Consider the following 14,293-nt stretch of genomic DNA (forward strand, 5'->3'; position numbering starts at 1 on the left):
AATTTTAAGTGTCTTAATTATAAGAACGTCCGACTTTTAGGGCTAGGTGAATATTCTCTTTGAAGTCTAGACAATAGTTTTTGACTACTACTCTTCCTAGTAAACTAATGTATTCGTTCATTATCAGATATATGGAATGTAAACCAGTTATGTCAAAATATCACATATACTAAATGCATTTTTCCAAACCTTAAAGCCCTACAGAAATTATAAAGAAACATTATTCTGGTGTTATCATGAAGCTAGAAGGGTCCAAAAAATTACAAAGTGAAACCTCTTGTATTTAAAACAAAACTTACACCACCACCACCACCCCAAAATATATATATATATTTTTAGAATATCTCTTCCAAGTTTTAAAGTTCAAGTAAAATTGATTTAATAGCAGTAAGTGTAGTAACAGTAAGGTGGGGAATGCTGACTTTATTCTATAGCAAAGATCTACAGATGCTGGAATTGTATTAGAAACCTGTAGAGCCACACCACAGCCTTCTGTTATCACGTTTAAATGTCGCAGGAAAAACTGCAATTTTCCTGAAAATTGTATTAAGGACCAGGTGCTCTAATACCAAGAGCTGTTTTGACACATCAAAGGTTAAGTTTGGGTCTTTGAAAATCCTGCCTCTTACTGAACACTTTCTTTAAAAGTCATTCATGTTAAAACACACACATTCTTGCCTTTGACTATACACTGTGAAAGTACTACATGTTAAAATGGAGATGGGGACATTTTTGTTGTTTAAGTTTATGGAAGTATGACTCCATTTTAGTGTAGCCACAGTGTCGCAACCGATGGAATAAGGTACCCATCAACACATTACCTGAGAAGTATACAAAGTTCAACTTGCCGGCTTTGAAAAGCCTAATCCTATTTATTATGGTTGACCCTAAATAAAATGAAAATACACAACTGACAATGTTTAACGTGCACTTAAAAAACAAAACAAAACAACCCAGGAGCCAGCAATTTGAAATCCTCCAAACACCCGCGGAAGTCTGACACACAGGGTGTTTTCCTCGGTGACCGCCAGCGGGACATTCCTATGGGAAAAGCTGCTTCTTGTGTGCGGTACAAAGAAAGACAATCAACCCCTTCCTTTCATCCCCTTCTCATTCACTCTGCAGGGGGTGGGCCAATAAGATGCTGAATGAAGCTCTCCTTTCGCATCAGGGCGCAAGTCTCGCCTCCTCCCCACTACTCTCTGGGTTCCCTAAGGCTGCCGAAGCCGAGGACCTGGAATTGGGTAGTGTCCCGGCACTGCGCCCGGGGGCGCCAGGCCTCAACCCGACGGGCCCGGCCCCTGGAGAGGCCAGGCACGCGAGGGCAGCCACAGCTCCAAGGGGTGCCAAGAAAAGCAATGCTCACTCGCCACGCACAGGGCTCCGGGGAGGTAAAGGTGCGTTTTCTTCCCATATTCCCGGTGAGAAAACGAGGTCGGGAGAAAAGGGGATGATACAACTGGAGCATGGGATATCGACTCAGCGAACAAAGGGACTGGAGCAAGAAGCAGCAGCCACACCAACGCAGACTCAAAAGGGCTCTCCGGCTTTACGCACGCAGCCCACATCTCGGGAGCGCTCCGCGCCCCTTACGCCACTGCCTCTGCCTCAGAGACTTCGCGAATATGGCTTTGCGCACTGCGGCGGGGCTGCGCCGCAACCGAGCTCAGCCCTGTGGCTCCTCCCCGTTGCCCTGCGCGGATTGGTGGCAGACGGCAACCGGGCCGCTGATTGGGCGGCGAAGGAGCCATTCGGGGCGGCTCTGGTGGGTTCGGCTGCCCCAAGAGTGATAAGTTCGGCTTCAGACACGCCTCAGCGCCAGCAGTGAGTCGGAGCTCTATGGAGGTGGCGGTGGGTACCGGGTGGCGGCTGCAGCAGTGACTCCTCTGAGCTGAGTTTCAGGCCGTCCCCGATTCCTTCCTTCCCCTTCCCTCCCCCTTTTTTTTGTTTTCCGTTCCCCTTTCCCCTCCCTTCCCTATCCCCGACGACCGGATCCTGAGGAGGCAGCTGCGGTGGCAGCTGCTGAGTTCTCGGTGAAGGTGAGTGGAGCCGCCGCCGCCGCCGCCGCCGCCGAGTGGAGCGCTCTAAAATGGCCGCCGTCCCTGGCCGCTTCTTCTCGAGTGGTACAAAATGGCGGCCGCAGGCGGAGCCGGGTGGGGCGACCCTTTTTTAGCATTTCCTCTGCGCTTCAGACACCTGGAAAGTCTTGGCCTTTGTTATCTCTTCCTGTTGCTGACGGAGTAGAAGGAAAACGTCAGTGTTGGCCAGACCGCCGTGCGGTCATGGCCGGATGGCCGACCCTTGCAGGGCCGAGGCCGTGGCGGACCGAGGCACGGGTGTGCTGGGACGGCGAGGGAGCGCGGCTCGGACCGCGAGCGCCGAGGCGGGAGGCACGCGGGCCGGCAGGGAGGGCCCGGCCGTTGGCGCGGGACCAGGGAACCGCAGGTGTCCCGGAGCCCGGCCTCCCGGCGGGGAGGTGTGTTGGGCCTGGAGTCGGCGGGGCTGCCCTTTGGGGGGAGGAAAAGAGAGAGTGATGATTTCTGCTTGTTTTGTCAGCCGAGGAGGCCGTGGCGAGGCGGTTGTCAGTCCCAGGGGGATTTATGGGGCAGGAGGGGGCCCGCTTGGAGGCGGCGGGTGGGCAGGAGGCCGCCTTCCTGCCTGGAGAACAAAGAGCTGGGCGCCGGGCCGGCGGGGGCGGCCTCAGCTGCTCCTCCCAGCCGAGCGACCCGCGGCCTCGCGGGGAGGTTGTCGGAAGCACTTCCCTAACTTGCGCCTGGGTGGGAGGAATGCTCCGCTCTTTTGTTCCCAGGAAGGGAAAAACGGGGCGGAGGTTTCTGCTGCCATGTTGTAGCCCAGGTCTTCCGCTTGCGAGTGCTAGCCCCGTACACCCGGCCCCCTCTCGCGCGTCTCTCCACGAGCTCTCCACGGGGAGGAGGCGAAAGGGTGGACAGGGGAAAACTGCTGAAGAGCTTTCGGAGAGACCTCATGCAGTCGCTGGCCTCCTCGTCGAGGCAGTAAAAATTCCTAGGGCAGACATTTTCCACGTGATGTTGCTCGTGTCTATAGTTAGATTTTTCTATTGATCTCAGTGCTCAGTTTTAAAGACAGTAGAATGTGGGTTTTTCAAAAGATTCGTTCTGAGCCGTTTGAAATACTCTTGTGTTCTACGAAGTCTCTTTGCATCCTTGAACACCGGGGAATTTCCAGGTGGCTAAACAAAATGTAATTGTCTATTTGTGTTTTGAGTACATCCTAGGTTAGTCTTACAGATCTGCAATGCAGTGACAGTGCCAGGATCTGAAATAAGTTATAATTGAATGAAGGCTTAGATCTGTATGTTAGTTAGAAGTGTCTCATTTTGGTGCTCTTTCTCGTTCCAGGTATTTCATTTCTCCCATCCCCTCCCCTCCCCACCCCATCTATTAATATTATTCTTTTGAAGATTCTTCGTTGTCAAGCCGCCAAAGTGGAGAGTGCGATTGCAGAAGGGGGTGCTTCTCGTTTCAGGTATGTCTAGATTGATTTTGGGGAATCCTTTTGAAAAGGCCAGTCCCAAAACTTAGATACCATGGCAAATAATTCCGACTTAATGGGCTGCAATTTTCATTTGAAAAGTTCTTAAGTTTTCATTGACAGCCTTCTAAGAACTGCCATCTGAAGAATAAAATCAAGTATTTGCCTTTCCTTTGGGTCCCAGTTTAGTCTTCATTTGTAGCATAACATACGAACACTAAAATACAGGCCTGGCTACAGTCTGGGCAAAATAGCGAGACCCCCATCTCTACAAGAAAAGCAAAACACAAAATAGATGGTTTATTCTTTTTGATTGAGACATAGTTGGGATACAGTAAACTAAAAAGTTTTTTTCTTTTAAATAGTGCTTCTTCGGGCGGAGGAGGAAGTAGGGGTGCACCTCAGCACTATCCCAAGACTGCTGGCAACAGGTGTGGTAAACATGTGAAAAAAAAAAACTGAGCTTTATTTAACAAATTAAGTTAAAAGTCTTTCCCATGTGATGGTGTAATTAAGGCAATAGCCATCAAGACTCCTAATCTTAAGGGGCATGGTTTCTGTTGGGTATCCTAAATATAGAATATCAGCTCTTGATTATTCCTTAGCCAAATTATCTAAATGAGTTGAGACTCTCAAACTTACTTTTTTTCTTATTCTTTGGGTTATTTTTACTAATTTTTTTTCCAAAATTAGTAGCTATTATTCCTACTAATTGGTATTAGTAAAGTGGTACACATGCAACACGGTCAGTAAAACATTAGAAAGTGTTCATTGGCAGCCGGTATAGTGGCTCACACCTGTGATCCCAGCAACAACTTGGGGAGGCAAAAGTGGGAGGATCGCTTGAGCCCAGGAGTTTGAGAGTAGCCTGGGCAACACAGCAAGACCCTATCTCTTTTAAAAAAAAAAAAAAGTTAGTTTTCAAAATGTGGTTCCTGGATCCACAGCGTTGATACTGGGAATATTTACTAGACATGCAAATTCTTAGGCCCCACCCCAAACCAGTGAAAGCAGAAACTGGGTGGGCCCAGCAATCTGTTTTAACAGGCCCTTCAGGTGATTCTGATGGCACACTACCCTTACAGAACCACTGATCTCCAGAGTTGACTTTTTGGGAGGGGAAGTCGAGAAAGCCTAAATTACTTTCTCTGTTTGAGAGAATTTATGATGTTTAACATTTGTGTGAAAATAAGTGTTATTGCTGATTTTTATTAGCGAGTTCCTGGGGAAAACCCCAGGGCAAAACGCTCAGAAATGGATTCCTGCACGAAGCACTAGACGAGATGACAACTCCGCAGCAAACAACTCCGCAAACGAAAAAGAACGACATGATGCAATCTTCAGGAAAGTAAGAGGGTAAGTTGGAAGGTCTCTTTTACTAAAAGATGGGAAATAGTATGGATTAACTGTGTTTGGTGTGTGTGCTGTACTACTAAGAAGGCAAGGGTACCTTGAACTAGCCAGGCACTGTGGCTCATGCCTGTAATCCCAGCACTTTGGGAGGCCAAGGTGGGCAGATCACTTGAGGTCAGGAGTTCAAGACCAGCCTGGCCAACATGTTGAAACTCCATCTCTACTAAAAATACAAAAATTAGCCGAGTGTAGTGGCAGGCGCCTGTTTTTCCAGCTACTAAAAAGGCTGAGGCAGGAGAATCACTTGAACACCCTACAGATGGAGGTTTCAGTGAGCCAAGATCACACCACTGCACTCCAGCCTGGGTGACAGAACAAGACTGTCTCAAAAAAAAAAAAGAAAAAATGTATCTTGAACGTTGTATTTTTGGGCTTACGGTTGCTTTTAGCCATCGGATTGCAATCCATAATCCTGTTGTGCTAACATTTGCGCTGGCTAAGGGAAGTGCTATGTTATTTAAGCCAGTGAAGCAGGGAATATAATGGTCTTAGTTCATGGTCTAGCCTTGATAATGAGATCTTTGCACTCTAACCTTGAGAAAGTGAGAAAGGATTCTTGTCAAACAGCTGGGAACCCCCTATCTAATTCAAATCATTGTAATTAAAATAACAGGTTTATTTCAGCATTCCTTTGGTTTTAGATGAGTAAGAAAACATGTCTTGATTATTAAAGGGAGCAAGTGGAAGAAAAATCAGTGTAATTTAAAAGCAGTTTTTCAATTCAAATTCTGTGTATTAGCTAACACTTAAAATGTAATTCCTTTTTCTCCAGCATACTAAATAAGCTTACTCCTGAAAAGTTTGACAAGCTATGCCTTGAGCTCCTCAATGTGGGTGTAGAGTCTAAACTCATCCTTAAAGGGGTCATACTGCTGGTAAGTTTTAAATATTGGCTTAACTCAAAAGGGAGAGGGAACTGTTTAACAAACTCAAGTTGTGTTTTTTTACACTTGGATTACTACTTAAAACCCTGAGGTGTGATTTTTGAATACTGATAGTGATTAGAAAGAACCACTGACTTCAGTAGCATTAGATTAAAGAGGTAAATGTTCATACTATGCTTGAAGAGATAAATAGTGGTGCTTAGCAAGCTCTTTGGTGGAAAACACCATATTTTGGTCTTGGAAATGCATTGTATGACAGTTTATGTAGACTTGAAAGTTTTGATATCCATGCCATTTTCTGACTCCCTGGAGAGATGGATGTGACTAGATGAGAACTGGTATAACTGGACATTTTTGGTACAGTGTAATAGCTAACATTTAGGTGGTTGTATTTTTCCTAAAGGAAGGGTTCTTGGAAGTAGTATTCGTATTTAGTTTAAGCAATGACATTTTCTGTAGATTGTGGACAAAGCCCTAGAAGAGCCAAAGTATAGCTCACTGTATGCTCAGCTATGTCTGCGATTGGCAGAAGATGCACCAAACTTTGATGGCCCAGCAGCAGAGGGTCAACCAGGACAGAAGCAAAGCACCGTAAGTGGTAGTTTTTGTTTGCTTGTTTTAAAGTTGACTTGAAAAATTTCCTTAAGGCATGACAAATGTCTTTTTTCCTAGACATTCAGACGCCTCCTAATTTCCAAATTACAAGATGAATTTGAAAACCGAACTAGAAATGTTGATGGTAAGACTTACAGTTGATACTAAGTAGTACTGTATATTTTCAGCTTAATTCTGAATGTTGTCTTACTTCATTGTTATTTTTTTCAGTCTATGATAAGCGTGAAAATCCCCTCCTCCCCGAGGAGGAGGAACAGAGAGCCATTGCTAAGATCAAGATGTTGGGAAACATCAAATTCATTGGAGAGCTTGGCAAGCTTGATCTTATTCACGAATCTATCCTTCATAAGTGCATCAAAACAGTAAGTGTGACGGGGAAGTTAGGCTTAGGTGAATGTAGTCAATCATTATTTAGGGGAAATGAGTCAATTATTCATCTGAGAGGGAGGTTGACTAGTTAAATACAAATGGGCAACAAAATTTACCAAACATAGAATAATAATTTGAAATATGTGGTGTTTGACAAGGTAGGGTTAGAACTGATCAGATTGGTAGAAAGCACTATACTAGATTCTGTAGGAACTGTGAATGAGTCAGTGCAAACGTAAAGGGAAAGTACTACGCCTAAACCAGAGTAACTGTAAAATTTTGTCACCACGGCATTTTATTCTTGCAGCTTTTGGAAAAGAAGAAGAGAGTCCAACTCAAAGATATGGGAGAGGATTTGGAGTGCCTCTGTCAGATAATGAGGACAGTGGGACCTAGATTAGACCATGAACGAGCCAAGGTATGTGTGTAGCTGATGGAAGCAGTACAAGTAGTTTGTCTTTAAATCAAGCTATTTATTTTTGTGACATCATAGGGGATTGCCATATTTAGCCATTAACTGGGTTGTAATCTAGAAGTCTTAAAACTGTAAATTGAACACATTTGCTTTAGCTCTTCCAATGAGTGTATTCTTCTCTTACCAGTCCTTAATGGATCAGTACTTTGCCCGAATGTGCTCCTTGATGTTAAGTAAGGAATTGCCAGCGAGGATTCGTTTCCTGCTGCAGGTAAAACTGGTTTCTTTAAATGTGTTGATAAGCTGAGTTTTTGGTTTAGGAATATTGAAATATATTTTTCAATTAAAGGATACCGTAGAGTTGCGAGAACACCATTGGGTTCCTCGCAAGGCTTTTCTTGACAATGGACCAAAGACGATCAATCAAATCCGTCAAGATGCAGTAAAAGTAAGATTGGGTTTTTGTTTTGTCACATAGACTTTGTGTTTGTAGAGTAGTATGGTATTCCTCCCCACCCACCCCGAACACTTGAGGGGTCTGTCTCATTTTAGTGGCGGAGCTTAATGTTTTTAGTGTCTTGTCTTCCATTTTTATTTTTTTATTTTTTGGGACGGAATTTCACTGTCACCCAGGCTGGAGTGCAGTGGCACATTCTCGATTCACTGCAACCTCTGCCTCCCAGGTTCAAGCGATCTCCTGCCTCAGCCTCCCCAGTAGCTGGGACTATAGGCCTGCGCCACCACAACCCACTAATTTTTTGTATTTTTAGTAGAGATGGTTCTACCATGTTGGCCAGGCTCGTCTTGGACTCCTGACCTCATGCAAACCAAGGCTTGGGCCTCCCAAAGTGCTGGGATTACAGATGTGAGCGACCATGCCCAGCCTTGTCTCCCATTTTGGGAAGAAGTTATTTACAGAAATAGCATAAATTACGGTTTTAATATTCTAGGTTTCCCCCCAGTTGCAAGAATTTTAGTTTTAAGTAAAATAGGGTCCAGAGACAAAAAGTGCTTATTCACTTCATTTCTAAAGGATCTAGGGGTGTTTATTCCTGCTCCCATGGCTCAAGGGATGAGAAGTGACTTCTTTCTGGAGGGACCGTTCATGCCACCCAGGATGAAAATAGATAGGGACCCACTTGGAGGACTTGCTGATATGTTTGGACAAATGCCAGGTAATTTTGAAAAAAAACAGTGGTTTCATTAAGCTGAAAAATCAGTTTAACTTTGTCAGTGGAGTTTTGAGAGTTGTCCGTATATGTATTTTAAGGTAGCGGAATTGGTACTGGTCCAGGAGTTATCCAGGATAGATTTTCACCCACCATGGGACGTCATCGTTCAAATCAACTGTTCAATGGCCATGGGGGACACATCATGCCTCCCACACAGTCGCAGTTTGGAGAGATGGGAGGCAAGTTTATGAAAAGCCAGGTAAGTAAGATTTGAGTGTTTAGGCAATAAGTGTTAAATTCTGCAATATATGTGATTTCATTTGCTGTTAAAACATGGAACTATTTTAGGAGTGTGCATGTTTTCTAAACCATATCTGCAACATTTATTTCAAACTAAAATGTTTATCCTTAAGATTAGTAAAGTATTAGTAAAATGACATCACTTTGACAGTTAGGTTAGATTTTTATTCTTCCCTGTTTCATCTTTTACTTTCTCTGGGCAGATTCAATTAAACTTTCTTTTTGGCTTGGCTCATCCCTTTGGTACTTGATTACCGTAATTTGTGGACCCCTTTTTATCTAGACTGACTTTCTCCTTTTCTGAAATAGGGGCTAAGCCAGCTCTACCATAACCAGAGTCAGGGACTCTTATCCCAGCTGCAAGGACAGTCGAAGGATATGCCACCTCGGTTTTCTAAGAAAGGACAGCTTAATGCAGATGAGGTACATTTGCCTATGTTACTTATATACCATAGTTGTCAATTCAGAAATTTATTGCCCGATGATTATAAAAAGACGCGTTATTAAGAGGACTTAATGCTGGAGTTCTTTACATTTTTCTCTCTTTTCTGTACTTAATTTTTCTTTCTTTGAATGTCCAGCATCCTGTGAGTGAAGATTATGAGATATGAGGGCAAGTCTGCTAAAGTCTATTAGTTAGGGCAAGGAAAATGGTTGTCAAGATATTGTGGTTTCTTTCTTTGTAAGTAGGGTGATTTAAGGATAAAACAAGGCATTTTCTAAACTGGCCAAATTTGCAGTTTTTTATTTGAATATTTTAGTCATGCTAATTCTAAGAGAATTCTCATAAATGTAAGATTTATAGTAGTATCTTACTACTGTATGCATCATCAGATCTTTAAATTTTTTGTCAAAAATTAAACCTGTTAATGTGGAGTGCCGCCTTTAGTTTTATAAAAAGCTTAATGTTTCCCTAGATTCTGTCATGTTTGTATAGGATTTTAGATATTGTATTTAATATGTTCTCCAACTGCATGTTGTTAATTTAGTTATATTTTGATTTATTTTCAATTCCAGATTAGCCTGAGGCCTGCTCAGTCTTTCCTAATGAATAAAAACCAAGTGCCAAAGCTTCAGCCCCAGATAACTATGATTCCTCCTAGTGCACAACCACCACGCACTCAAACACCACCTCTGGGACAGGTACAGACCATAGTGTGATAGCATTTTCTGTTGTTCCGTTATTTTCTAAAGATGACTGAAGACTTTTTTTTTCTAAATTTAGTATGTTCTTCCCCCTAACTTCATATTCCTTCTTTTAAAAAATGTCTTGTCATTGCTTGTTTTTTAGACACCTCAGCTTGGTCTCAAAACTAATCCACCACTTATCCAGGAAAAGCCTGCCAAGACCAGCAAAAAGCCACCGCCATCAAAGGAAGAACTACTTAAACTAACTGTAAGTTTCAAATATCCCATTTTAGTGTAATCAGCCTATATTTGAGATAGAGAAAACATTAAAGATACTTGTGTTCTTCACAGGAAACTGTTGTGACTGAATATCTAAATAGTGGAAATGCAAATGAGGCTGTCAATGGTGTAAGAGAAATGAGGGCTCCTAAACACTTTCTTCCTGAGATGTTAAGCAAAGTAATCATCCTGTCACTAGATAGAAGCGATGAAGATAAAGAAAAAGCAAGTTCTTTGATCAGTTTACTCAAACAGGAAGGGATAGCCACAAGTGACAACTTCATGCAGGTAGGACACTTTACTGATTGTGTGGTAAGAACTCTTAGCACTCAAATTCGAGAACTGATAAACTGTTGTATATTTCTTCTAAGGCTTTCCTGAATGTATTGGACCAGTGTCCCAAACTGGAGGTTGACATCCCCTTGGTGAAATCATATTTAGCACAGTTTGCAGCTCGTGCCATCATTTCAGAGCTGGTGAGCATTTCAGAACTAGCTCAACCACTAGAAAGTGGCACCCATTTTCCTCTCTTCCTACTTTGTCTTCAGCAATTAGCTAAATTACAAGATCGAGAATGGTTAACAGAACTTTTTCAACAAAGCAAGGTCAATATGCAGAAAATGCTCCCAGGTAAGAGAATGCTGACTTATTTGTTTTGTTTTTTTAATAGTATATCTAGAGATTTTTAGTACCTCGAATGGATTTATGTAGGTCACATGGTCTGATTGTCCTGCTCAGATAATGATAAACATACTGCAGATCTTACCAATAAAAAGATGTATGATTAAACTACTTTCATTTGATCCGTATATTGAGTTTTTTCATTTGCTGGGTTGGTTCTCTATTCTGCTACATGGATCTTGTATACTTGGGGACATCATTTGTGAAGTTCTGTTCTCTGGACAGGACAACTTGGTAAAATGAACTTTTAGATGATGCAAGTGGTTTTGTCTCTTCAGAAATTGATCAGAATAAGGACCGCATGTTGGAGATTTTGGAAGGAAAGGGACTGAGTTTCTTATTCCCACTCCTCAAACTGGAGAAGGAACTGTTGAAGCAAATAAAGTTGGATCCATCCCCTCAAACCATATATAAATGGATTAAAGATAACATCTCTCCCAAACTTCATGTAGATAAAGGATTTGTGAACATCTTAATGACTAGGTAAGATGGTTTTCTATATGTAGTAATGTTTCATGTACTAGAAAAGAATGTCTACAAGGCAGGAGACTAAGCAAGAAAACTCGCTGTTTGGTTCTAACAAGACCTCTTTCTGTCCAGCTTCTTACAGTACATTTCTAGTGAAGTAAACCCCCCCAGCGATGAAACAGATTCATCCTCTGCTCCTTCCAAAGAACAGTTAGAGCAGGAAAAACAACTACTTCTTTCTTTCAAGCCAGTAATGCAGAAATTTCTTCACGATCACGTTGATCTACAAGTCAGCGCCCTGTATGCTCTTCAGGTGCACTGCTATAACAGCAACTTCCCAAAAGGTGAGGGGACTTGTATCAGAGGAGTAGTGTGGGGCAAGTCTTAAACAGCACACTAAATAATGGGCTTACTACTTCTTTTTAATTTTTTTTAAAGGCATGTTACTTCGCTTTTTTGTGCACTTCTATGATATGGAGATTATTGAAGAAGAAGCTTTCTTGGCTTGGAAAGAAGATATAACCCAAGAGTTTCCGGGAAAAGGCAAGGCTTTGTTCCAGGTAAGTCTTTTGTTAAAAATTTGGTCTGCTTATTTCATTTTGCTTGGTATTAACTTCAAGTTAAGAGCCTTTTTCAACTGAAATACAGGGAAGATAGTCCTAGTTAGTAGTTTTTCTTCACCCATACATTTCATTCTGCACTGTTTAAAGCTATGATTAAGTAAAGCTACACAGTGAATTAGTTCTAGTGGTGTATAAGATGTTAGAGGTAGCTAACAAATTTTTCAAGGAGTATAGCTACTGATATAGATGGGAGTGACTGTACAAGTTTCAAGATTTTTAAAAAACGTCAATAAAGAGGAAATTGTGGCTGGGCACGTGGCTCATGCCTGTAATCCTAGCACTTTTTATTAAAGAGACCGAGGTGGGAGGATCACTTGAACTCAGGAGTTCAAGACCAGCCTGGGCAGCAGAGTGAAACCCTGTCTTTAAAAAATATAAAAAATTAGCCAGACGTGGTGACATGTTCCTGTGGTCCTGGTCCCAGCTACTCGGGAGGATGTCTTGAGCCCAGGAGGCAGAGGTTGCAATGAGCTGAGATCATAACACTGCACTCTAGCCTGGGCAACAGAGTAAGACTGTGTCTCAAAAAAAGAAAAGAACAGTTTAAATATATATTTATTTTTTTAAAAAGAGATGCTTTTGATTTCTCACAATTTAATTGTGTCTTATTGAATGAAATGGTAGCCCTAGGGGAGGAACATCAGGGCATTCTCAAATCACAGCGAATGCATTAATCACCTGAAGAGCAGTTTAAAAGTAGGTTCCAGGCCTAATCCCAGAGATTCTGGTTTAGTAGGTCTATGTACAAAATCCAGGTGATTCTCATGCTACTAGTTTTCCAGGGGGCCCAGGCTTTGAGAAACATTGGTCCTACAGCGCATCTTGCTACCTTTTTATTGCTGATTATAGACTAGATTCATGAGGCTCATCCGTGCAGGATTATATCTAGCTCTGTGTTGTCCCAAATCTGGATAATACACCACTGTTTGCATAACTTAATATACAAATTATTGTAAGGATGTCCTTGTTTCATATTCTAAAACTGTAGTACCACCTAAAACTTTCTGGATGGATTTCCATTTATATTGTGAACTATTTTAAGTTACAAATCTTAATTTATAGGTGAATCAGTGGCTAACCTGGCTAGAAACTGCTGAAGAAGAAGAATCAGAGGAAGAAGCTGACTAAAGAACCAGCCAAAGCCTTAAATTGTGCAAAACATACTGTTGCTATGATGTAACTGCATTTGACCTAACCACTGCGAAAATTCATTCCGCTGTAATGTTTTCACAATATTTAAAGCAGAAGCACGTCAGTTAGGATTTTCTTCTGCATAAGGTTTTTTTGTAGTGTAATGTCTTAATCATAGTCTACCATCAAATATTTTAGGAGTATCTTTAATGTTTAGATAGTATATTAGCAGCATGCAATAATTACATCATAAGTTCTCAAGCAGAGGCAGTCTATTGCAAGGACCTTCTTTGCTGCCAGTTATCATAGGCTGTTTTAAGTTAGAAAACTGAATAGCAACACTGAATACTGTAGAAATGCACTTTGCTCAGTAATACTTGAGTTGTTGCAATATTTGATTATCCATTTGGTTGTTACAGAAAAATTCTTAACTGTAATTGATGGTTGTTGCCGTAATAGTATATTGCCTGTATTTCTACCTCTAGTAATGGGCTTTATGTGCTAGATTTTAATATCCTTGAGCCTGGGCAAGTGCACAAGTCTTTTTAAAAGAAACATGGTTTACTTGCACAAAACTGATCAGTTTTGAGAGATCGTTAATGCCCTTGAAGTGGTTTTTGTGGGTGTGAAACAAATGGTGAGAATTTGAATTGGTCCCTCCTATTATAGTATTGAAATTAAGTCTACTTAATTTATCAAGTCATGTTCATGCCCTGATTTTATATACTTGTATCTATCAATAAACATTGTGATACTTGATGTAGTGATGTGTGGCTGGCTGTAAATGGCATCGACAATCTGTGGGAGAATAGTCAGCTTTGTTGTTGAGGTATAGGAGACCCACCTTAGTTTGACTTACAGGCTTTCAAATGTTTGTTTTTCTGCTGTACAAGCCTGAGTTCCAGAAGGAATTTTTAGACTCTTCATGATGAGACCCAAGATTTAATTAAGGTGGTTATTTTTGCTTTGAGTTACTAAAACTAACCAATATAAATGATTTTTATAATCAAAGATTACAAGTCTCATGAATGTGGAGGAACATTGCTACACATAGCAACTACAATTTGTTGACATTTATCTTTTGTCAGACTGAAATACATGATGATGTCTGGATAAGCTTAGCTGTCCTGTAAGCATCATTCCCAGTAGCTGCCCCTGAATGTCCAGGAAGATCCCTGCTTCCCCTGGAAAAATTCCATTGTCCCAGTAAAATTGACTTTTGATTCAACTTAAACCTCTGCATGTTTTCCAAAAGCACATATAAAGGATTTCCCTCCAGCCCTGGAACATTCTGACAATCCT

General features: G+C 41.8%; 1 protein-coding gene and 1 non-coding gene across 3 annotated transcripts; both read left to right on the plus strand.

Moving 5' to 3' along the window:
• Positions 1-1,795: 1,795 nt before the first annotated feature.
• LOC105488797 (eukaryotic translation initiation factor 4 gamma 2) lies at positions 1,796-13,750 on the plus strand. 2 transcript variants are annotated; one of them, XM_024795023.2, is made up of 22 exons: positions 1,796-2,039; positions 3,381-3,507; positions 3,879-3,944; positions 4,729-4,869; positions 5,699-5,801; positions 6,270-6,401; positions 6,483-6,549; positions 6,636-6,787; positions 7,102-7,212; positions 7,397-7,480; positions 7,559-7,657; positions 8,243-8,384; positions 8,480-8,640; positions 8,991-9,104; positions 9,699-9,824; positions 9,973-10,077; positions 10,161-10,376; positions 10,460-10,718; positions 11,048-11,252; positions 11,370-11,581; positions 11,676-11,797; positions 12,923-13,750. In XM_024795023.2, the coding sequence occupies exons 8-22, from the start codon at positions 6,704-6,706 to the stop codon at positions 12,986-12,988; spliced, it is 2,106 nt and encodes a 701-aa protein (XP_024650791.1). In that variant the 5' UTR covers positions 1,796-2,039; positions 3,381-3,507; positions 3,879-3,944; positions 4,729-4,869; positions 5,699-5,801; positions 6,270-6,401; positions 6,483-6,549; positions 6,636-6,703; the 3' UTR covers positions 12,989-13,750. The 2 variants fall into 2 exon arrangements, with proteins under 2 accessions (XP_024650791.1, XP_024650793.1); XM_024795025.2 differs by lacking the exon at positions 8,991-9,104.
• LOC112427875 (small nucleolar RNA SNORD97) lies at positions 9,156-9,298 on the plus strand. The gene has a single exon (XR_003019635.1). It is a non-coding gene; the product is annotated as a small nucleolar RNA SNORD97 (small nucleolar RNA).
• Positions 13,751-14,293: the final 543 nt, after the last annotated feature.

Source organism: Macaca nemestrina, chromosome 12, assembly GCF_043159975.1.
Source record: "Macaca nemestrina isolate mMacNem1 chromosome 12, mMacNem.hap1, whole genome shotgun sequence".
Classification (NCBI taxonomy): domain Eukaryota; kingdom Metazoa; phylum Chordata; class Mammalia; order Primates; family Cercopithecidae; genus Macaca; species Macaca nemestrina.

Bases quoted from the DNA above. Each gene is read 5' to 3' on its own strand.
- LOC105488797 (XM_024795023.2), top strand. From the start codon at position 6,704: ATGTTGGGAAACATCAAATTCATTGGAGAGCTTGGCAAGCTTGATCTT. The intron at 7,213-7,396 runs GTATGTGTGTAG...TTCTCTTACCAG, and splicing joins TAGACCATGAACGAGCCAAG to TCCTTAATGGATCAGTACTT. The intron at 11,253-11,369 runs GTAAGATGGTTT...CTTTCTGTCCAG, and splicing joins GTGAACATCTTAATGACTAG to CTTCTTACAGTACATTTCTA.